Source organism: Plutella xylostella, chromosome 22 (assembly GCF_932276165.1).
Source record: "Plutella xylostella chromosome 22, ilPluXylo3.1, whole genome shotgun sequence".
NCBI classification, from domain to species: domain Eukaryota; kingdom Metazoa; phylum Arthropoda; class Insecta; order Lepidoptera; family Plutellidae; genus Plutella; species Plutella xylostella.
In genome coordinates, this window is record NC_064002.1 from 3,573,595 (window position 1) to 3,599,939 (window position 26,345).

General features: G+C 37.5%; 2 protein-coding genes across 3 annotated transcripts in view; one reads left to right on the forward strand and one right to left on the reverse strand.

Moving 5' to 3' along the window:
- LOC105394127 (synapsin) overlaps positions 1-26,345 on the reverse strand; it is a 64,493-nt gene that overhangs the window by 10,002 nt on the left and 28,146 nt on the right. Inside the window, exons 9-10 of the mRNA XM_048629090.1 lie at positions 967-1,059; positions 212-324 (exon numbers count right to left, since the gene is read on the reverse strand). Coding sequence (XP_048485047.1) covers positions 212-324; positions 967-1,059 — 206 coding nt within the window. The remainder of the gene's footprint in view (positions 1-211; positions 325-966; positions 1,060-26,345) is intronic.
- Positions 6,529-26,345, forward strand: part of LOC105388015 (metalloproteinase inhibitor 3) — a 37,585-nt gene continuing 17,768 nt past the window's right edge. For both annotated transcript variants that reach the window (XM_048629314.1, XM_048629315.1), the window contains exons 1-2: positions 6,529-6,738; positions 13,997-14,051. The gene's annotated coding sequence lies outside the window, so the exon portion shown is untranslated. The remainder of the gene's footprint in view (positions 6,739-13,996; positions 14,052-26,345) is intronic.

Sequence of the window (26,345 nt, forward strand, 5' to 3'; positions counted from 1 at the left end):
TCCATTCAAAATTTGTCTAGCTTTAAAGATTTTCCGGCTGGAGTTCCGGGATGAAAGTAGAGTCTATTCTTCCTCGCCTGCACGGCATAAATGTAGATAAACGTTACAATTACGTATAGTTACTTGCTTGTTAATCTCGCGTTTCACGTATATGTTAAACAACCAATATTGGTAGGATACAACTGCTGTAGATTACAACTGCTGTACTTACATGAAAGCCTTGTAGTTGTTGCCGATCTTCTGTATGTGTATGTCGTACTTGGCGTCGATGTAGGGCTCCACCGTGCTGTAGGTGCCCAGCATGGACACCACGCCCGCGATGTCCTGCAAGTGACGGGTTAGATAATTATGCACCTATGCAGTTATGCACATCTCTCAATGCACACCCTGTACTCTCGATTCTAACCTCACGAGTACCTAATGAAAATGTTCAATTTACAAAATGTTTTTTTTTTTAATCATTTAATTTGAACACAATGTTTACGTTTTTTGTTGGTAATATTCTGATGCGCTCTTAAATGTACGTCAATAGGTATAGCGGAGCCAGCATTTACCGTGTAGGAGCAGTTTGGTGCGTTTCTTAATGGAACTTTTTCATTGCATAAAAGATGGATGAAAGAGGTAATGACTGGTAATGACAATCCGGCCTGCTATACAATCTGAGCTTTAGGTAGGGAGTTAAACCCGAATACTTCTTAATAAAGGTTGGCTTGGCTTGAGTATTTATGTGCATATTTTGTAGTCTAAACAGAGGTGTGTTTCTAAATATAATCACAAATACGAAAGTATAAGGAATTAATAAAATGTAGCCTAAGCAGGTTAAACTAATTTAGATAACGTATTCAACTTTGAAAGAAGGTATCCATAAGCGCCTACAGTTCCCCTCACCACAAGCGAACTCTTGTGCGTATTTGCTGACAAAGTGACATAAGTATCTGCTGTGCCAATTGTAAAGCAAACTTTTACCTGAAAATCGGTGATAGTATCCACTTTCACTTTAGCCACGCCGCTGTGCGCGTGCCCTATCTTGATCACCACCGGGAACTTCGGGGCCGACACCTGAAACAATATTAGATTTATGTTAATGCCGTTTATTAAACCAAATTGTACTTATACGAATATAAATTAAAGATCAGAGAGTGTTGAAGTACTACTAGGAGAGGCCTATGTCCAGCAGTGGAGAGTTACGCACTCAAATTCGAATTGAAAACATATTTTATTGATAAATTGAAAACTTATTGAAAACTTATGATGATGATTAATAAATATAGTGACAAGCACATTCGTTCTTATGTTTTAAGGGGCTTACATAGGTAATATAGGTATTTATACAATGCATATTTATTCATAGTTGTAAGAATTATGTATTATCTAACTGAATAGTAAAAGTGTGTAAATTAAATCTTGTTAACACTCACACTCAAAAAAATACAAAGACCCTAATACAAAGAGTTAATTTATTGCGTAAGTAAGTATAATAATGATTATTTACAGGTTAAATGTTTCATATTGTTTTGCATAATTTCAGCGTGTTTCACTGTAACGTAACATTGTAGTCGTCAAAATGTACCAAACGTTTCCTGTTTGAGATATTTCAGTCATTGTTATTTCTCTAGAAATGACTAAGTAATGATGTGAGGTAGCTATTTACTAAACAAAAATATATTTCAGGGAACGAAAATACATATCTATAGCTAGAACAATGACGGAAATTAATGAGCTATCGCCTCCAAAATTAATTTATTTCGCACTGAGTTCCACCTGGATAGCAAAAAAATCATTGACTCTACAGGGTGTTGCAAAAACCTACCTACCGAAACCTACATGTGCAGCATGGTATATCTATGCCCGAAACTGAAATCAGAATTTCAAAATTCGTGTTGTTATTCGGTATCTCATTCTGATAAAAAGACCAATCTGTGCTTGCATCTATAAACATAATTAATTATATCCTTATAGTGATAAATCATGTGTAGGCTATGAAATAATTATTTGGCGCCATGTTACACAGGTTAGTTATTTCGTGGGAGCGATTACAATCTTTATGGCTGTAACGTATGGATACAAAATTATGGCTTTTAATTACTACTGTACCTACACCTCGTTCTGACTCATAGTGTTAATTATTTATGATCCATACGAGTCCGGATGTTCAATGTTTGATAATACGTACAAAATATCAAAACAACAAATCTGGTACTCTAGTACAGGTTCGATAGTTTGTCGAAAACTATAAAAGTTTACGTTTTCTCGCATACTAAGTGGCGCCTCTAATGGAGACTAAAAACTTTTGACAGATAATGTATGCACATGACAGGAGAAAACGTAAACTTTTTTCGTTTTCATAAATAGCAAAACCCGTACTGTCAAAAGCAATAAGCTCATAAAGGAAAGTCGCAACGAAAGGTATTTTCATTTAATCGTGAAGTTTCCAGCGTTCGGAAATGAAATATTTATTCAGGAGCGTCGGGAAATCAACTAGATTTCCTCTCAATAACTTGGTACGCTCATAGCCACTGTAGTTTGCTTTGTGGCCAATACGCTTTCAATAGAAAATAACAATAATACTCTATGAGCTGTTGTATAACGAAATCCAACGTTTATTTAATAAGAAAATATGGTAAGACAGGGTCATTCTGTGTTTTCCTATTATTAGAGTAACTCAAATTTTCAGAACAAAACTTGACGGTTATATTTTCTGTTGCACTTATAAAATTGTGAAGAACAAATGCGGCTAATTCCTCGTCACTCTCGGTCAAATTATTAGGCACATCAATCAAAGCAAATAGGCACTCCTACACAGCCATCTAGTCAGCGCTTATAACTCAAGCTTCATGAAGACCGTAAATCAATTCAGAATCACTTCTCTAAGTCCTAGCTAAACAACCGTGGCCTGGTATGTACCTACTGGGGGGGGAAAGAAGAAAATTGGCAGTGGACGACATGAAATAGCAGCGATATGATGCTCGACGTCACGTCCATAGAAATAATCCTAACTAATATTATAAATGCGAAAGTAACTGTGTCTGTCTGTCTGTCTGTCTGTCTGTTACTCTTTCACGCCAAAACTACTGAACGGATTTGAATGAAATTTGTTATACATACGGTCTTGACCCTGGGAAAGAACATAGGCTACTTTTTATCCCGGAAATCCCACGGGAAAACTTTTTAAGGCGAAGCGAAGCGCGCGGGAACAGCTATATAATAATAAACACAATAATAGAAACAGCAGTCAACTTCTTGAGGTGCGCGTCTTGCGCCCTGTGCTAGCACTAGCGACGCGACGTTTGCAACCAATTTTCACCTTAATCGGTGTTATTGATAACTGGTACTGTCAACAATGGTATAATAGTTGGTAGTGGAACGTTTAATAGAGTTATCGCTGTCGATGCGATGCGCTACTTGTGACGAGCTGCGTCGGCGGCGCGGTGGGCGGCACAGTCACGAGATTTGATTCATATTATTATGATGGTGCAAGTTTGAGTCAACAGAGAAACGGAGAATGCTACCATTTAGGCATTTTTGGTAGCACTAAATTGAATTCTTGGTTTCTGATTTTCAGCAAGTTTGGTTTTTAGGAAAGTGTACTGAAATCTTTTACAAATTTTATTGTAGGTACTACCTAACGATATTTATAAAAAGTTCGAAGTTTAAGTTATGTACAGTATTAAAAAATATATGAAAATAATAATGTCCTAGTACTTATTGACTCGAGCTCGAGTCTAAAATTGGCATCATTCCACTTCAATTGGACCGTATAGTCGCAGCGTCAATGAATACAGCCTGTTTATGCCGCACGTATCGGTGACGCATCGACACTCGAAGAAACGAATTCATATTTATTTGCTGACTGTACTTCTATTTAAGGACAACTCGCGGTTCCACGACTGTGGTCATTGTTGGCCGACCAGACGTGAATCCGATTACAGCTCAAGATTTGAGATGAGTAATAACACTTCTTAAAATCCAACTGTGTTTGGCTATGATTTCAGACTGATTTGTAACGGACAGTTCCTTGGATTTCGATTAAAAAACATACATATGCAATTACGCATACATATTCTTCTATTATAATTCAATCACTAACCTGTAATATCACATCCACGATTTAAGCAAATAAGCACTAAACATTGATTGATTCAATTAAATCTTGAAATCTCATTGGCGCCAGCAATCGTTTAGCCTTTATAGATCATCGGATCGGCCGTCCAATTATGAATTAATCTAGCGATCGATCTGCCGATACCACCGCCGAGATCAAAGCTGAACTTTAATTTATCCATTTACTGACAATAGCTGTTAATGCCTATAAGGAGGCGAGAAATAATAACCGAGCTGTTCTGATAAACTGTTTATTATCTTAAACGAGACAAAACAATAGTCACTACGGTTACCGCTACTGATCTTATCTTTCTGCCTTTAAACTGATACCTTATAAATTGAGTGTTTTATATAGATAGTCCGTCTATCATTAAAGCTATAAGTGCGTATTGTTATGCCTAGTTAGAGGATACTTTCGTTTACCGTGATCAGCATCAGATCAGCAGTAGATTTTCGTTATCTAGTTCCCTCACCGTGGATTATAGCTTTAAATTACTCTGACTACTAAACAACACTCGTAAATAATAGCGTCCCAAAGGTCAGACACCATCGGATCGATATTGTGAACTTGCAGATTCGGGTTAACCTTGACAGTCAGTCAAAAATAGAGCTACCTCTATAAAAGAGGTTAAATAGCTTTACAATGTTTCAATGCCGTATTCCACAAGGAAAATGGTCAAATATAATAAACATGAGTAAATAAACTGTCTGCAGAATTGCAAGTGGCTGGATGGTTGAATGTGAATGCACGAATAAGATACAAAATAAATAATCTTTATAAGTACCTGTACCTAATATGTTCCTTTGAACCCTTGACTGTCAAGTAGGCAGAAATCTTTTAAGCCTGGTGCAGTTCACATCGTATTGATTCACGAAGGATCCTTGGCGAAATAATATATGTAGTCTTGAGTTGAAGCTTGACCCATATTGATAAGGGCCGCCTACGTAATAACTACACTATTATTTGAAGAACAAACATTATCCTCGCCCACTTCGTATCAAAGTTTGTTGTGAGACTTCGAAGGAACTAATTGATATGTTGTATAATTGTAAACTGTAAATTTATTAAAATAAACGATAACAAATAGATGACGTCATCGGGCATTCCTTGTAGTGTCTAGTTGGTAAAGATATTATGATAGGTACTGTTAAAAGGGGAAAACGTAGAATTTCTAAATAGTTTCGACATAAATTATTTACACTTAAATAGGATATTTCAAAACTGATCGGTACGAGTAGTCCGACGCACAGTAAGTACCCAAATAATATTAAGTTACGGACTTACTCGATGTTGGAAACCGTGGAAAGTAACAAACTTTATTGACTTAAAAAACAAAGATTAATATTTCTAGCTACTTGCAAAAACTCGCGGAAAAGTCCCTATTGTGTTCTGTGTAAACAAGAGACTTCTTTCAGAAGATAAAATACATTGTATCTGCGACAAACGTCCCCAGAGTCGACTCAGTTAATAAAACATGTCACTGAAACACTGAAACGACTACAGTGACTACAAGCAATTTAGATCTTAAGTAGTTCTTATACTGGTATCAAGTTTTTGTGTCAAATTCTACAATGTTATTAAGTTTTCATGCTATAGTTCTATTACATTCTCCAAATTATTTGGAAACAAACTACCTACTTTATTTTAAATGCATACTAATAATTACGCAAAGCCAACAAAATACAGGTCATCAAAATAATATGAACACGTTGCAAGTGTTTTTAAATGACGCAGAAACAAAATTAAACAATCTGTAAACAATTCTGAAAATAATAATACAGAATCGTAATATCAGGAAATTTCTAATGCAAACATATCTGTTAAAGTGCACTCTCAAACGTTTAACATTGCCTCATGCATCGACTTAGCATAATCCATAGTTAAACGGAGATAGTAGATTCCTATGAATGTAGACTTAGTGCATCATATTATTTGCATTAGGTGCACCGCTGATGTCACTGGGAGCCTAATTCTGATGACTCACGCGCGCTCTGCCGACGATGCAGCGATAACGCATCGCACACATTGCAACGTAGTTGGCAATAAGTACTTGCACAGACGATATCAAACGCCCATTTGTTTTCCCCACCAGGTTTGCTAACCCAGTTCAAACTTCCTTGGCTCGCAAATGCGGATTCGCCGGAAAACTTACGAATTCGGATGCGCTCGTGCAAATATTTCTATTTTAAGTTAGGAAGTTGCTTGAAAGATTTATGGCAGGTAGAGGACGTAGTGAGGTGAGGTGGTTTTGAAGTAAGTATTCTTAAATTTTATTAAATAAGTTTTTTTTTTGTAATTTAGTCCAGGGGATTTCAGGTCCTATCACCCTGTGGGCCTCGTACCCACGTGTTGTTCATATATGAACATTGTACACCTGTAGTTATTGATGGCAACTGTGGGCGCATAATAACAGCTCAGGCCGGCGCGGGCGCTCAGTTACAGATTGCTCGTTGGCCCGCACGCGTGTCGCCCTCTCCCCGCGCCTCCGCGAGAGCACATACGCGCATGTTCCATTTTCAAAATTTTCCCTCCGATTTTCTTTTCCTTTTTAATTCGTGGAACTAGTGAACTGTTAGTTGACGTGAGTTCTACGCTTACTTGGATCGTTTGATTGAAAAGCTGAAGTTTATTATCAGGTGCAGAGTTTTGTTTACTTTTCTCGTGGTTTATTGCCGATTTGCCCTTGCCGTCGTCAATAGATGTTTTAACGCTCTTTTTACCTTGGCATGACATTAAAATTGCTACCTATAGGTATTATGTTTTACTTAAAATCAATTGACTTCAGTTTGCTGAAGTTTGTAGTCTTGAAATAATTTGTTTACATGTTGCATTCTCCAATCATTTTCCTAATCACACCAGTACTCTCCTATTCTTTCGTAGATAGGTTTATCAAATCTATCAACACCGTTATTTACCACCGATGTTTACAAACGATTTTATTTTAGGCCTGACCCAAACATGCTGTAAGATGTATTTCGGTACACAATGAGATGAGATAATAGTGACGGCGCGCTGCGCCCGCGCACGCCGTGACTGCATCACCGCACACTTCACACTCGCATGCATGCCGCTTTCCTATTTCACAATTAGGTTATGTTTATATCCATAATATTAATTAGGTCCAAACGGATTTCATTTCAGTAGGGAGTAACAGTGACATCTGTGTCGAATAAAGTAATGACGAATTAAAGTTTATGTAAGTACAACTTATTTCAAAAATTATGAATCTTCAACTGTAGTTATATGTTACTTTTATGTATGTAAACACTACGTAATAAGTATGCTTATCAATATTTTCTTATGAAATCTAATTATTTTCCCTCTCGGTCGTAGTACGGATTATACAATATCATTGTTGCCAATTTGTTGAAATGCTGAAAACAATAACTTTAGTTGCGTCGCTGTCGGTAACATAGTTGCCTCCAACCATTAACTAGTGGGAAAACGTGACAACTTCAGTCAGCTTCGTAAACATTTTGTTAGATGCTTCTCTATAGGTACTTATAGTGTTTTTGTTGTGTGATACTTGGATTATATGTAGTGTACATTAGAATATAAGTATTTATAAATAAAAACCCAAATATCTAAAATTTATTGCATTATCAGTACATATCATTAACTATGCAATATACTCATTCCTCTCCACTTCTCGGTGCTGAATAAAAAGTGATATTTTAAACATCCATAAAATATTAAAAATCAATTGAAGATTGTATGTAATGCGCCTACTTCCTAGCAATGTCGGTATCTAAGAGTTCACGATTTATGAATTTTATGATACAAATACAACAGGTATAACAACACCGTATAAAATGGCCCTTCTACTGGTTAATTTTATTTAGGTATTTGTTCCCACGGTCGATTCCCAAGCGTTGACTTTTATGGCCCCCATTGTTTCCTTTATTCAGAAAACATGGTGTTGAGTGGAACAAAATGGGGCTCAGTGCTTTCTACATATTTATGAAGTTACAAGCTTATTTGTAAATCTTTTGCCATAGATAGATGATACATTTTTTGGGGTCTGTAAAGTAAATTCTTTCTATTATTATCTGTGTACATACATATTTTTTTATTTACTTTTAGTAAAATCTAGAAAGTAGGTAGGGCAGGATTCAAACCGGTGACCTTCACTTCAGCGCGAGGGCTGTCGCTGACCACTGGGTCATCCGGTCTTCCTCATGCATCATCCACTGGAGTCCAATTTCCAATTACTTGGCCCATCACTCAATTGTGTGGACATCTCTGGGCGATCAGTTAGCACACCGGCCTCTTACACTTGTATGGAGATTGGAGGATGTGCGTAGTTAGCCGGGACCCCTCTATTGACTAATCCGATGGCTTTATTGCATAATGGCCGATTTGCCTGTCGCTCTATTTGCCAATATAGGAGTGACTACTGTGGCGCAGGTCGCGGTAGGGGAGCGGACGGCAGGGAGCAAGTACTTGAGAATCATACTCATATATCTATAAAAAATGAAAACTAATGTACTTTAAAATATGGCTCATACTTATTAACACTCATAAAGTTTATTTTTACGTGATTTAATTTTCAAGAAATAAAAAATCTGAAGGTCAGGGCAGCCAGCTACCCAGACATAAAACATGTAAAAATTTAAGTTTGTACACTTTTTTTCTGTAAAGATAATAATATAAATACAAGCCCTAAATTGATTTGCACTCGTAAAAATTAAAAATCATGAAGCTGTCAATTATTACGCCAAACATTGCAGTAACGTTGGAAGCAAATACATTGTTGGCATAATACATCATCGTTGTTGCATTATTCGCACATTGCTTCACGCTGAGTCCTTTCATGATAGATTACAGTGCACACATGATAAAGGAGGACTTCTTATCGTTATCGGTGTTATCTAACTAAGAATGCGTCGTCATTATGCATTTTAGATTGTTTTCCTGGTCCACATGTAATGTAGGTGAAGGTTTCTTAGATTTAACTACGTCTTTGACAGTTTTTTAACCGACTTCAAAAAAAGGAGGAGGTTCTCATATCGACTGTATGTATTTTTTTTACTTTGTTGCTCTCCACTCATAAACAACGCGGACTCGGTAGTACTTGTACTCTCTTATGCTCACCACTATTTGAATTTATGGCATATGTTATGATCAGTGATATAATTTAAAACCACGATAATCACGAATTTATTTTGTTGTATATTTTACTTTAGAAATTATTTAAGTACTAGGAAAAGGTAATTAAATTACTTATTTAATTCTTACCTTGAACCTATAAAACCACGACTTATTTCTCAAACCATGTAACGTACCATTTCTAATACAATAAATAAATTCCCCATGCATCATTCAATGAAAGTAGATAGGGGTCCTGATGCAAAAGCGGTGTCGGGTCTGACCCCGGGCTGACCCTAGAGCGCGGAAGAGGGCAATCATGGGTCCAACCCGAACGTCATAGACCCCCGAGATATATGACACCGGCGAACATTGTCGATGATGTTATCGACGATAAACTCTGTACGGCTCTTTGAATAGATGGGTCAACTGCTTTGGGAGATGCCTGGGGTTTAAAGCTGGGTACTGTGAAGGAATGTTAAGATTAAATAAATAAAGTATAATTACATAAAATTCATTTACAACGGAAAATTCGATGTATGTATTTTTTTATAGAAACGCTATTAAAATTCTATATCTGGTATACATTTCATACTAAGGTAAGGATAGCATAGGCTGGAATATTATTTCGTCACGTTAGTTCTCGGTCTCTAAGATGGAAATCAACACGACCTAATCATCACACAGCCACAGCCCACACCTCTTCACATTAATTCACACTTAAAATCCATAAATCAACATTAGATCTAGACGTCACGTTGCACATGTAATCAATGCAATCGTTCCAGGAAAGTTAATCAGCTCCATCTCAGATGGTGCCGGCGTGACTCGCTCTCGCTGCTCTATGCACATCGTGGGCTCTGCTCAATGTATTCTATTCTAATGCTAACTCGTAATAATAGGTCTCCTCATTGACCCAGTTGTGCTGGGGCCAAGTTCATGTAGCGCTGTGCAGTCTGTCCTAGCCGGTGTAGAGGCTGGAATATTTACTGTGCATTATTTACTGTGCATTCAGTGTTTTCACCGGAGAATATTAAACTGATTTTATAGAGCATAAATGAGCTTAAGCTGTAAGAGTAAAATATCCATTACAATTCAGGGACAATAATACCACCGGTGGTGGTCTAGAAATGCTTGGCTTTTCTTATTTAGTTGTACGCTCGATATCGAGGAATTCCGGAGTGCTATCGTGGAATGGCGTAGCGTAGTAATGAAAAGTGCCTTGATTCCTGCTTAGATTGCTATCTTGATTCAGTGATCGCTGTAGCTGTAGCTATCTGCGGTATTTCTGAGAGCACGAAAGTTGTACAATAAACGTGAACGAGGAATGAAACCGATAAGGGAACATTCTAATTTGGATAAGAAGCTAATAAATAGTGAATCTTAATTCGGGCCGGCTCTGTGGAAGTGCGTTATCTAGTCGCCGGCATAAAAACACCGCACTAAGTGCCGGAACTCTTTAGTCAGATGTGCGTGTTTAAATTTCGGAGATATACTCGGAAAATATGCATATTATTTATAGTTCTTAGGTTGAACTATCTAATATGTGTAAAGTTAACGTGCTTGTAACATGTCACTATCCTAAAATAATATGCAAGGCATATAAAGTTTTATAATAGGTTTATCCTTTGGTACACTGCTACTAAACTACTAATATTTGTACAATAAAGAGTTAAATAAATAAAATAAAAATAAGAAATAAACCACATACTTTCGGCGGTCGTCTATTTGCGACAGGGGAAACATCATACATGGATGTAGTGGAGTGTGAAGTGATTTTATTGATCATGTCATACCAGCATACCGCAATTGCGCGACCGGCTCCGATTACATTACATATACGAGCGGCTGGAATGAAAACATCGCGGCCGTCGCCTATTGAAGGCAGGTGACAACTATCACGATACTCAGAAGCAATACTCACTTCAACAAACAGATGAATTCTGTGAACCAAAGCCACGTAAGACACATTAAGATTGCTGATAACTTCGGTATTTGCAGAATGATGTATGGTTCGTATGAAGTTTGATTTATTTAGCAGCGTGCGGCCGACAGAGTCGGATGTAGGGAATTGGGGCGGACCATTTTAGCACCACACCGGTGGAACACGCCGCTTGATAAATAAAGCTATTAGGTACGCAGCTAATAGTAAAGGACGCCTCGGGAAAGGTGATTACTACCACTTTAGTTGACACCGGTTTAAATTACGGCCGGCTTGTTGTTTCTCTGGAAATGGAATTTCCAAGTGATAAATCTTCCAGCAGTTTTATGAAATCAATTTTAGTAAATGTTGGAAAGGAAGCTAATTATGAGTTTAAATGAAAAACTTTATAGACTCCACGCTTTTGTAGAAAATTCTAAACCTAATTTCCGTGTCCCTTTGTGCTTTTAAGCCACGAATATCAAAGGGAGGCAATTTTGGTCTGGAATATAAGACCTAAGCGCTTTTTTGCGTGTCGATAATAATTTTAAGGCTACTAATCCTAAACATAGGGCAATAAATGTGCTCGCTGTTTTATTACCTACTGCCTCGATAATGAAAATGATATAAATTAGTATTAAAGTAATAATTACTCATAACTTTAAAAGGTTGCTACATTATACAAATATTTTTAATTGCATGTGTTAGAAAGCAGATGGGACAGTGAGGTAATTTGAGATACGAAAGATATACTTATAATAATAATAACTTCAACATTATTCAGCCTTTCTTGTACTCAAACAAATGTTACTGTAAACTTCATAGCTTCTTGTTAACCAACATGCACCGACAACTTTCATGTCAAGCTATCTTTGGGCCTAACAAATAGGCTGCACAAAGCTAATACAACTTTCTCACTGGGCATTCTCCCGGTGTGTTTGTCGGAAGGGCGATGGTTCGCCCACGAGACGTGCGATTTATCGCCATTGTCGCCCGCGAGGCGCCACGACGCTCGACCAACGCCACGTCACACCCCATATTTGCACTAATAATAAGCTACCGTGGAAATTGCTTTACTGTTGCTGATTTAACCTTTGCAAAGTCTTATACGCTCCGGCCGGATTTACACATGAATCATTATTAAGAAGTGTACAACGTACAACTACACATATTTCCATCTGTAGGCATCATTTCTTATCTTGACAGGTACCGTAGAGGCACATAAGGAAAGCAAATGAGCGTATCGCATTTCTCGTAATAAGGAAATGTTGCAAAATTACCATATAGGCTATTTTATTCGTAGCAGCCGTGTAATATTGGATTACTGACATTTGCTCTCTTATTTACAAAGTTACACTGAACTAAGTGGGTATAAGGATGTTGGTGGTTCCTATAAAGTAAGCCTGGCAGTAGGCTGGCGCCGCGGCCGTTAACGGTAAGACAACATGCCTAGGTTAAATCTAACCGGAGCCTTTCATGCGTTCGACAGACTAATGCCTCACACACTCGATGCAGCACGCAATGCGCCGAACTCAATTTCATCCATGCAAAAAGTGGACAGAGGTTAAGAATGCTTTTACGAGTATTCGTTTTGTTGGCGCCGAAGTCGCGTAACAACAACATAATGGTACCGGCGGCGGCGGAGACGCGACGAGACGCGGACGACTGCAGTGCATTCCGATGACGCGCGTCAAAGTACTCACATAATGCGATCAAATGACGCAGCCGTGAGAAGCGTCGCCGAAACTACAATAACATCCGACGAATGTCAACTTGTTTGACATTCTCAACAGTAACATCGCACGTTTGAATCTTTAAAAGCAGTTTAAAGTGGAGTACGGTCGGCGAGTGCGCAGGCGTTGTCGCCGAGTCGCATGTCGTCTTAACTCGTTGTAATCTCCACAAATTCGGGCCAATGAAATGAAACGCACGGCGCGAATCAAAAAACAACTGACGTTAAAACAACAATACACTTATTTTACTTCGTTACGAGTTACGAGCCGCGTGTGCGAAATTAAACTGTTATTTTTATGCTGCGTCGATAAAAGCGGGTTTAGTGTTACAGACGGTAAATCGATACATGAGCTTTGGTGTTTCGTTACAACTAGGCTAGATGTCAAAAGCATGCACTGGTTACATTGACTTGTTGCGTTATGAAGACATTCCTTGGCTGATGTGACTGTAAAGTGATCCCGTATTCACGTTGGCTCTAGTATTTTGGCTTACTCTAGCCAATTGAAGACTTACCTACTTATTACATTGTGTCTCCATAGGCAAGTCATAAAATTAAAAGCTTACAGTGTTTTCCTATTTTTAGCCTTAGCTATAAAGTCAAAGCGTTTAGGTGACCCGGTTTCAGCCAGTAAATGCCCTAGCGTTAAGCCGCTTCAGGGCACATACAAAATAGTACGGGCAAGCGTTCAAACTTCCCTGTACACTCTACATAAGCAGATTTTACAAATTATTACATTTAAGCTGAAATATGAGTATTTCGAAAGATTGCACTGTTACAGCTATAAATTTGTTAGCAGATTTGCATCAAAGAGCCGAATAAATATCGAATGCTCTCGGGCAGTTTTAATGCACTTTTTGCACGAAATATTATTTCAAGTGGAACCATGTGTGAGCAAATGCACATCATAAATTTCATGGTTTGTTTGAAAGTAAAATCGTAACTTACATTTTTTTGACGTAAGTTTATTTAGAATTTCAGAAACAGAAAAATGTGTAGCTTTTTTGTATTTTAAAATTAAATAACCTTTTGTACTTGTTAAAAGCGCTATTGTCACGTCGCTTTACCTAAGTCCATTTTGTAGTAGCTGAAATGTATTTTTATCAATTTACCTACTATAAAATTATTTAATTAATAATTATTTTTGTTTCAGTTACCGTTGATCAGCAAATATACACCCAGGATAGAATAATAAATCCACCTAGACGGTGAGTTCTCAATTCCCTTAATTCAGCCTCCTTAGCAAAAAGCGCAAGTGAATAAAGATAACGAAAACTTTTCTTTGTTTACGTTTCTACATGGAATCTTTCCATACGATAAAAAGTTTGCATTTTATTTATGTAGATACATACTAGGTATTGCACGCTTTTGTTCTAGCTTACGAAAATCGAAGTTACAACAAAGAAACACAACTCTACCTCATTAAACTTAGGTAAGTATCAATTGCTGTCGTTCATTTTTGTAGAGCTTAAGTAGCCCCCAACCCCTGAAAGTGTGTTGCGTGGCTCGGGCAGCAATCAGTGGCGCTCGTGGTTGTCGTTTAATTGTATTTGAATAATTGCCCCCCCCCCCCCCCCCCCGACCACCCCTCTACGCTAATTACATATGTCTGTATATTCCGGTTGATGTAATTCGTATCACATTGTTAGAAGCTTGACTTGGGACTGCAGTGAGGTTTGGAATTAAATCGGCATTTAATTTAGACACGTCGAAATGTAAATTAATTTTATTTACCACATAGGACAACTCGGACTATACATATACAAATCCACCATGCTGAATTGATTGCGTAATCCCCAGTGCAAGGTTTAAATAAACATAAAACGTGGAAATAAGGGGATTCCCAACAACCCAAAAAGAGTTGTCTGTCAGATTACAATGCCCAGTAATTAAGAAGCCAAAAATAACATGCAAATGCAAGTGAGTGCTGCCGCGACTCCACTGTCCCTGGGGGTCACTCTATATAACGAAAAACGAAGTTTCGAAGCGCTGCTGCCCAAACCACAACTCTATCTCGTTGTATTAAATATGCCGATTGCACGACAGCTCTCGTTCGTTCGTTTTTCGGTAGTATAGAGGAGGGTTACCCCCTGTCCCTGATTCTTGGCCCCGACGATACGTGTTGAAAGTTTCACTTTTGCTGCCTCCGGGCGGATTATTGCAGACTTACGTACCTACCCTACATAATAAAAACCTATGTAGGTACAGCCAACAAAACAGTATATTCATTTTATTTAAACAACTTTTTGCGGCTATACATAGTATACATACATAATATATACTTATCGCTTTGCTCTTTTTTTGACTATACTGTGTAGGTCTATCTTCAGGATTTCAGGAACTCCTACTCTACATAGAACAAGATCATTAATATTTTGTAGGTAACCCGTTCACTATGTTACATATACCGATACCTACACATTGTCACAGAGACTGCACCCACCCTTTTGAAATCATTGGCACCCACGTATTCGCTGCATTCAGTATGCACGAAGCAGAGTCCCAAAATAACAATGATCCGTGATGATTCCAACCAGAACGTCACGTCCGACAAAAAACATCTAATCGCATTATGACACACAGACATAAAGACGTTTTTCAAGATAAACCTCACGAAACACATGTTTACGCCTGCCAGTTTGTTTATTATACGGCTTATAGTCTCGTGTGTGGGTGGGGAATAAAAAATATGTTCATTCATGAGTATCGTGAGCGCTTTCGTTGTAAAGAAATGCTTTTTCGGCTTATCAAAGCGCTATAAAGATATTATTAATGTATTGAAGGTTATACCCGGGTTAACCTGCTTACCATGAGCACATACCATCGTAAATAGATGCACTAGCGAATTCTGTTTACACTCCACATGCCTCGGGCAATTTGGGCTTGGAATTATCGTGTTTACCTGTCGATTTAGCGAGGCGCTGAGCGCTGACGTCACCTGGCCTAGACCTAGGATAGGTACATTTGTGAAAAGTGTTCTAAAAAACTTACATCATCGGCGCCTACTTACTTAAGATAGTTGAACGCGGGTTAGTAGAAAATACGTAGGTAGAAAAAACATGCATCTATAAAACACTTATGTTACTTAGGCATACAAAACACAGAATGTCTACTTTATAAGCATTTTGTAATATAGTAAGCATCTGAAAAAGATAAAATGTCCTTTGCGCGGCAGTTAACCAACAAGGACATGCCATAAAAGGTGTCCATTGCGTAATTTGCAAACAATAAATAAAATACATTGCCAAGGTTACTCTGTCCTGACTCCTGCATGATGTATCGAACCCTAATGGTCTTATTATTATAAAAAGTTTTTTTTTAATATATGAAAAACTACTGCATAATCGCCACTATTATATTAAAAATATACCATTGATCAGGACGCCAAAAATCAATTTAAATAAGATTGATGTGCTATTTAGTCAAATGTTATTTTAATACCTACTCATTTATAAATCAAAGATAAACTTAATGGCTAAATTTGACAGTGACTAAAACAATCATTTATAAGTCCACGTGCTAAAATAGAATTTTAAATTAACTACGAAGACATAAAACAACATCAAACGTAATCATCTGCCTCCATATCGTGTCACTTATTTGATGGTGATCTTATAAACTTGTAATAAAATTATTTTAAGTAACTACCTATGTAAGTAGAAGTACTCAATGTTTATCATCATAAAATTTAAAACAACCTTGACCTTAAACCAAAAAGCTCTTAATCGATCATAAACTGAGCAATTATTGTGATACAGTGCAGCTGTTGGCTTGCATCCAATTGATCCAATACTTTCTAAACGATTAAACTTTTGTTTTTTTTTACATCCTGACTAACCACCGGGCATTATGGAAATGGAACTTATAAAATAAATACCTATGTAGGAATATCTAAAATTGATATAACTTATAATTGGAAATAAACTTTTACGACTACTTAGCTCCATTTTTTATGATTCGGATATTGCCTATTATGTACATACATATTACATTAGTGTATTAATTCAGATTTTCCTGTTTTCCTGGCATTTATAATAATAGCAGGGCAGCTTGTGGCGAGCTGTTGGGCATTAGCGACCCCACCCACCCGATGCCGGGGAGAACCCCTGTTCCTCATCTCTGGCTTGCCTTCATTGGTTGTCCAGAGTGAACACTGACGAGGAACAGGATCTCCCACCTCTTGCTTGCCTTCATTGGCTGGCTTGAGTGGTGTACCGCTAGAGCAGAAATGCTCGGAGGAAGGAAGTATATCCAGTAAGTGCTTGTAGGGGTCTTGACCGGCATCCGCGATTGCTCTGAGAGCCTTGGTATACCTCTACACCCTCAGCACCTCATGCCATGTTGCCCCCTTGTTGCTACGTCACTGTAATGTGCTAGCGACTGTTTTGGGGGGCCCATTTAATGTGTGTGCGAGTCACCCCCTGCCTTTTTATCCGTATGTGAAACATATAGGTCCAGGCAGGGGCCATAGTCCTTCCATAGTCCCAGATACCCAGTCCATTTAGCACCCCATTCCATAACCCTGTATTAGTTTTCTCCATATCCTACAATAGTCCTGCACTAACCGGGGATTTTCCTTGGGTTCACTTCTATAGTTTTCACAGGGAAAATCGTCGGTTAGTGTCACATTTCATATAGATTAATGTTGTCAAAAGGGCCTCTACATGTTGGCTTCGGCCCCATGCACGCCTTCCAAATGTCCGGGACCCCATGGTCCCGAGATGGTAACGACACAACAAAATAATAGTAATAAATTTATTTATTCGAAGTAAGGTGATTACAGTAAAGTTCTTATGGCTAGGATTTGGATGAAAATACATAATTGGTAGACTGTTGCCGTAGCGTCTGCTCTCATAGCTAGGCTATAGAATAGCCTGTATTAATGAGAAGCAGGCCCCTGACATAAATAGTTTTGGTACAGTGTTGAAAAAAAATAAATCATTGATTACTTTAAGTACAGTTTTTGTAAATACGTAACCTAGTAAAAAATTAGTGACAAATAACATTTACATTTTAATCTTATTAATATAATATTATATATGTTTATGTGTGTGTGTGTGTTTGTGTGTGTGTGTGTGTGTGTGTGTGTGTGTGTGTGTGTATGTGTGTGTGTGTGTGTGTATGTATGAGTATGTGTGTTATGTTACCGCGATCATCAAGTTTTCAGTCTCATCGTATGTCAAATTACTGAGTAATTCAGTAATAATATTTTTGCATTCATGCAGAGAAAGATTGTGGAAGTACTTAATTCTGTTAAATTTATTGTAGAGGTAGGGTCCCAGGTAATAATTGTGTCGCTGAGTGAAGGCTAGGTTTGAAGATGGAATGGTGCAGATTTTGTCCTTACGTCTTTTATTAGATGGAATCGCATGTAAAGGTGTAAGTCGGTGTTGTAGGGTCAGCGTATTAAAGATGAATAGTTGGCGGACAGATAAGACTTTACAGCCTTTATCGCCTTCATAAACATTTACGATAAGTTTCTATGATTGTTAACTGCAGTTTGATAGTACTCTATGAATGTATTATGTATAAGCGAATGGGCTATGTTATATTGCAGCCGTCTCTTTTAAAATAGGTTACGGCAGTAAACATCTTTTTAGCAAGTGTTCTGAATAATGTTTCATAACTGTAACTCATAAAGTCCAAATAGGTCGAGGGCATATTATGAAATCGACATTTAATATTTTGTATTGGCTCAGTCATCGGGATGAGGATGGGCAATTAATAATTATTATAGGTTTAGGTATATGGTCAGTATAATATTTTTATGTATTTACTTAATTCTCTACCGTGGCATGGTACAGTTTTTTTCGCGTTACGAGAGTGATATTCGGGAGTTTTTATAAGACTTATTATTTATAGATTTAAGGTTATTATTTATTATCTATTTTTTTTTGGATAGATATTTATTATGTACATTATAAACTAGATTGCATAGATTAGATATTTTCCAAATAAAATCTATGTCAGTCCTTAAGGTTACGTATGTAAGCACCTACTCACTATATTCGCTGATACCTACGACGTGAGATATTTTCCTTTGACGCAATAAAAGATACATATCTATGAGGCCCATACAAGTGGTTAGTACATAATTGAGATTGACATCACTGCTCCTTAGCCTTTATTTGTCTAGATTTAGAACAACAGAACACAATAAACAAGCCTTGTTCTGTTAAACCTTTGACATCTAGGTACATAGATATCCTTACCAGCGATCTTTCCTACCTTCAGTAATAATGATGATGATAATATGTTCAAAATCATAGAAAAAACGTAGAAATTCCAAAGATCTCGAGGAATTATGAGTACTTACTTATGTATTTGGTTACGCCCAATGCCAGCGTGGTGGGAAATGGTCCAAGCTTTGGAAGGCAGTTTAGACCTAGGGGATATGCACAAAGGTTCCATTCGAGAGAGCCAGGTGCAGGTCACTACACCCCCACAGTGAATAGAATAGAATATGTATTTGGTCAAACACCCTATTTATCGTGTAAACGTAATCAAGTGACCACATTGATAAGTGGCTAGTGTGAAGTGTCTCACATAGTTTCACCGAAGGGCCGCTAACTGCAGCGGTGACCCGGCCGCCGCCGCCGCCGCCGCCGCCGCCGCTGATGTGTCGAAACCGACGTTTCGCCCATTTAGACACTTCTAACTAAACGATCCCATTGTAGCAACCGCGCTGTATCAAAGAACAAGTAAAGGTTTGGCAGTGAAAGAACTTACAAAATACCTAACATAGGTTTGAATTAGAATGTGTGCCTGAGACGGGACAGCAATAAGGTATAACCCTGTTTCTTGCCGCAAAGCATCAAACATGCGTTCCATAAGTTAATTTTAACTACCCATACACAACGGTGCAACTGTCATGCATTTGCTTATCGCTACGCACAAAACATGTCACGTATCCTTCAAAGCAAACGCAAAGAAAATAGGTACGCATGGCTTTTCACAATAGAATATCGTTCAACAGTTTGCAACTGAAGCTAGCACACTGTCGTTAAGTTTCTCACCTGTACAAAAGCGGCCCTTTGTGGCTGAAACTGTGAAACTTTCACACGAGAGAATAGTGTCACTTGAGGGAGCCTTCACTTGCCACTTCAATACAACGTGCGAACCGCGTGTGTTGACTGGTGACGTAAAGGGGCCACCTGGCGGTCGACGACATGCGGTTGCAGCCGACGACGTGTGTGAACGTTACTATGGTCGTCGTGTCTTCGAGCGTCATGTCGCTAGTCGCCAAATGAATCCCAACCAGGACACGTTGTCTTGATTGACGTATCAGAATGTCTCTACGTTATCTATACCAAGGCGTTGCCAAGGAAGAAATCATTTCATTGCGACGCACAGTCGCACATGTAATGTCGAATCTGCTACGATAGATGAGTTATCTGACATTGAAAAGCTCTGGGCACTGGAAAACTTTACTGTTTTAAGCTAATTAAAAATTATAGTAATTAAATTCTACTTGGAACGTATCTTTTAGTATTTACAACAAGTTTACCATAATACTAATATAAAATAATTATGACTATTAAATCAATAACATACTAAATAACTACTTAGTAGGGCATATACACTGTGTGTGTAAGCTATTATGTTTGCTGACTTCACCTAATTGTTACATTTATGACTTCCTAGGAAAGAGCATGCCGCATATAATAACATGTTATTATTTACTAATATGACTCCATCATAAATTAAACTAGTGAATCAAATTACATAAACGCTTCATATTTATTCATAGTTACACGATTACATGATGTAATTCGAAGAAATTCCTGAAAGATACCATAAACTGAAGACAATTACGCAACACACATTCACACGCAGTAACAACACCCCCAAGTTACGCACTCGTCAAATGAAGTCAGACTACAATAAAAGAACATTGCACTCGAACAAAGAGCTCGTATATCATGGGAGGCGGTGAAAAATATAACAGGTGAAGTCACTTTTCCCACAGAGGCCACCAGCGCGAATAATTCATGGGCCTCCTTGAGGGTTTTATTATTACTATTGCCATGTTTATGTGACCAACCACCGCGCTCCGTGGATGCCCACCTGGCTTGCTCCGGAATGTTTTTAAGCTGCGTTCCTAGTAGGCCAACTGATTGTGGGACTGACTTAGCGACGGCACATCGGTTCAGTGTGCTGATTGTTCACAGTTTGCTACTTTTACGGTCACTGTACGAAATTTGTGGGGTTACGCGCGTCTAATAAGGAGTGAGTGAATTTGCCTACTGGGAATGGGAACCCAACCATAATATTGTTCCGTCCGTCGGTCTGCCATATTCAGCTACAACCAGCGCACGTTCGAACGTAAACCCAGCGAACACTCATTCTTTGCCAAGCCAAGATTCACAGCCAATCAATATACTTACTATGCTATTTTATCAGTCGTTCAAATTTTTAGTACGCGATTCTGTTTTATTGGCATGCCAGCGATATTTATGACCACTGTAAAACTGTCACACTGATTTCGTAAGGGCACGCGTGATATGCTTAATTGGTGCAAGCGGACCGCTGAAAGTGTCGATTTCAATTTTATCATTTGATACTTGAGACCTCTGACGTCACCCACCAGACATATTGATTGATCTTGCAAATCAAACATAGTTTTGCACACGTACCGACTTTATTATGATGCTACTGCTTCGATAATCAATTATGGGCAATAAAAGTAAGGATAAACCTATTAAACTGTTTTAATGGAATAACTTAAGTAGGTACGTCGGTAGGTATACTATGTAGGTATGTAAAGATACATTATTGCATTAAATATAACATAATGTAATACATAAGTACACTATTATTGCTTATAATTATGTTACCGACAAGACATTATGGTTGCTCTACAATGCAAATGTATGTACAGTGTGTAGGTATTTGATTGGTCCATATAAATTGTTCAGGAATTTCAGTGGGACGAGCCTGATCCGGTTACGTAAAGTATGGTTATTATGACCATGAACATTGAACACATATTTGACCCAAATGAGATAGTGAAGGATTAAGGCAACAAAACACCAGATTGGGATAAGGAATTAATAATTTCAGAGTCTGTGGTTTTCGGAAAAGATTAAAGTGCATCACAGACCTGGCAACAATAATTTAATACTGAAATACTGAAAACAATTTTGATAAACGCAATTAATCTAACCAGGACCGCAAAAAATTCATAAAAATAGGTTAGGTACTATACTTAGTGCCCCCCTGCTTAATCCTTTTTGTCGTTTTGTAAACCGACTGCTAATATTGTAGGTTGTCGGCAACCTTCCCTTGTGAGCCATCATTTGTCGACTGCTCGGGACAAATTGAGAAACCATGTCGACGTCGACGAATGACGCGTGCAAGTGAACGCTCTATCTAATGACCCTGTGTAAAGTCGGATTTCCTTCGAAGTTTTATGATCGTATTGTATTACACTCGACAATAATGAAGATGAGCAGACTGCGTAGCACTAGGTATGCTAAACCAAAATGTACTTAAATATTTTTATTCATTAAACTTACTATTTTGAATTTGATTTTTAGTAACAAGATAGATTGCTTACATATTTTCATAAATGTTTCATAAATAAACATTTAAACTTGTAAAACTTTTCAATCTTTTTCATCTAAAACTTGTCAAACTAAGTCTACATAATACATATATGACTGAGTTGGGATAAATGATTTAAATCAGTATTCGGAAAGGAAAGCTGATTTGATTTCAAAGTAGATTGTTTGGGCAGTTTGTGTTGTGACTTGTGAAGCAGTTGATATCAAATTAATTTGACGTGGGAAACCTTGGAGGATATTTATATAAGTTAAACAAACGCAAAATAATTTGAACTAAGTTTATAAGCTTATTAGGAAAACTTATGTTTTTTTGTAATTCATAAAATTAATAATTATTTTATAAGTATCTATGTATGGATCAGCTCAGTCGGGTGACTTATCTGACTCCAAATTAAATATTCAATTTGATATAAACAAATTAACACATAAAACTGTAGAATAATATTTACGCTTGCTGTTGAAACTTCAAGCCCACCACTGACATATTTATTATACATTCTGTCACAACGGTAGGCCCAGCTGTCCCATCAAAATGTGCATTAGAGAGAGAAGATCCGGTGGAACCAGTTGTCGCGCTCATAATAGTCATAATTGATTAGATTAACTGGCAGAGTAGCAGTTTCAGCCGGTCATCGGTATCGCGTTTTTGAATTGAGAACGCAAGCGTTATCCGCAGCCTTGCGCGCGCGCATCGATCAAGAGGGTTACTCTACACTGACGATAAACGAACGAGAGCTACACCTATTTTACCTATTTTAGGGAGTAGAGACTTGAGCCTTGTTCTACTATATAATATATATGTAAAACAAGAATGTAAGAATGATTTTTGAAATAAAGATGATTATTATTATATTATATTATAGAGCCTTCGTGTAATCGTCACTTAAAAAAACGAGACAGAGTCGTGGCTCGCGCAGCAGCGCTTCGAAACTTCGTTTTTCGTCATATAGAGTGACCCCCCAGGACCCGCTGGCCGGTGATAAATCAGCTTCAGTCACCGAGTGGACAACCTCGGGCTCGCCTCGGCGCCTGTGACTCACTTGTTTTAAATACTTTTAATGCCATGATCCGCCTAAAGCGCCCGCATAAATTTAATAATTGGCGGGCGTAGACAATGCAGGAACAAGTGAGGTAGGCAGTCCGCATGAATAAAACATACGATCCGATGATAGCTAGCCGCAATACCAGAAGAATTTATGCTTATTTAGTGGTGTGTTTTATTTGTTTACTGTAGCAATTTCATGGCCGTCGCCGGGGGATGTGGGTAAAAATATCTGGAGAGTTATTGTTGCCGATTTAAATCATTAATATTTTTACATAGGTAACTATCTGGTTGCTTGCAAGCTTCACTCCACCTTTAAAGGTTTTCCCGCGGAATTCCCGGAATAGAAATGAGATTTTATAATAATTCTGATAAAACTTTTATAGTATCTTGAACTTTATCTATATTAAAAACAGATAAAGCTAGTTCAGTAAACTCAGCTAAAATTCATTAAGTTCACAAGACTAGTTATTCACCGTGTAATGGCAACTTAGTGGTTTCTTAGAGGTAACTTTTAACTCTTTATATTTATGTTCAATTTAAATATTCAAACAAATAGACCAGGATAACAGCAGAATTAATTAATTTATAAGGCCACGACAAACTTAAAACATCGTATAATTTCGAGCCCTCAGGCAAAAACTTTGTGGGTAAGTAATGCGTTGTAATCGTCAGTTGATGAATAATTTATGTGAAGTCAATTGATCACAATAACGTACGGTGTCTTTAGCTCTTACTACCTGATCGTTTGTTATTTTGTATGCATTGCACGCTCTATGAGAGTGATCTTTATTGTTACCGGTTCTCATTCTCAATTTTAATGGAGAACAAGGTTTATAATGTGTAATTGTTGTAATTGTTTTGTGAAAATAGTTTGCACGACGATATTGACGGTAGTCTTTTATGATTGATAATCGAAATAAAATAGAATATTTATGAATCAGCAAACTAAATTAAGTGCGTCCATAAATAGTGTGCATACATTTAATAATGAACCAGTGACGAATTCCAATGAAGCTGTTATCGAAATATTCGCAATGAATGACGAATTTGTATTATTTATGGATTTTGCATCAGGTGGCAATGGCAATTTACGCAAAGTTCTACTTTTATTGTTCAGCATACACTACTGCTGCTGCAAATAAGTAATTAATAATAGCCTATGTATAATTAGATTCAAGTTCCCTTAGGAATTCCCACAAAATTATAATTTATACATAAAAGAAATCCGGATGTGGTGCTGAATTCCCGCATAATGTGGTATTAGCATGTAGCCGATATAGGCCCGGAGCGGCCCTATGTTAATGAATGAAAGTACAGTCAACAAAGCAGACATTTTAATGTAATCAAGTTTCATGAATGAATATTGATTGTAAGTTGAACGGGAATACTTATCCAATTCTTATTTAAAAAACTATAATTTCAGGAAAGCTCCGGTCTCAATAATTTCGCTAAGTTTTATCTTTACTTTACAGATCTGATACAGTCATGGTTGTTGTTAAAAGTCATCTGTCTTCTTTACTTCAACCTAACTTACATAAACACGATTTATGCAGATTTCTGGTTAAACAACTAGGAAACGTGTATGAAAATGGGGTCTACAGTACAAAAGTGATGAGCAGATTTCAAGTAACAGGAGTTAGTGTTGTTGTCTGTACTAGTCCCGGCCGCGGCCTCTCGCCGCTTCGCTTGTCCCTCATTTGAATACTGCGGTTTTTTCACGGTTAGGTACGTGAGTATATTTTCATGTGCGAATATGCCATAAAAGTTTTTAGTACAAATGGACTCATTACTTGTGACTTTTTTGTTGCTATTACATTTTTGTGCTAATTTCATGCAGTTTCGTAAATAATTTCGCTATGTTTTATCTCTACTATACGAATCTAATACGTGGTTGTAGATAAAAGTCAACTGTCTTCTTTATATTTCATAAATTTATTATAAGTAGGTACCGGCGGCGTTTCCCATCATTTTAATTAATTCCCACCTTATCTTTACCTTAAAGTCCAAGATTGACAACATATCTTGACTCTTAAGTGATAATTTCCATCTGCATGCATATATATCGCGAAGGAAATGTTATTTTAAGTTGGAAAGTTGACGTTAAGTGCAGTTGGTGAGATTGTATGCAGCTTTCGCCGGGTGCGCCCGCGCGGCGTACGTGAGTTAATGGAACGCAAACACGCCCGACGGAAAATATGAATTCGAACTGTAGAATAAACTATTAATAGCTATGCGATCATTGGAGGTATTACTCGTAGTAATAGGAAAATCGCAATTAGCATAAAGAGACCGCTTGATGCTGACAGTACTTAAACCCAGTCTAATATAGCTGATAGATGATAGAGATTCTTTTTTTTAATAGACGGCATCTTTTATACTTGCCATCAGATAAAAAAAAAATATTGAAAAATTTTGGTTCTAAAATTTGTTGTTCCTCTCCGATAGATATAGGTATTTTAATTTAATAGTGATACACAGACACGTTAAAACTAATAACAACCCACTTTTTCCGTCGGGGCTTAAAATATATCTTAATATACGATCGACTACTTAAAATATTAAATAAGCTAAGTTAGCATTAAAGGTAAAACTACCTCAGTAAAGGAAGTGGCCGACTGGCTATTATAATTAATCAAACCATGTCATATTAAAATGCTAATGGTCATAGTAACGAGTGAGCATTATAAACTGTGTAAGACAAATTTAATTGAATACCTTACCGCCGTAATATCATGCTAGATAGAGTGCTGTTTTCATTCACTTACCTGAAAAGAATAGAAAAAAGGTTTTTATTACACTTATTTGAGTATTTTAACCTATAAAACAAATAATTGGTGCCCTCTCGTATTCAGGTACTAAAGCATCTTTATCGCTACAAACATTATTGAGCT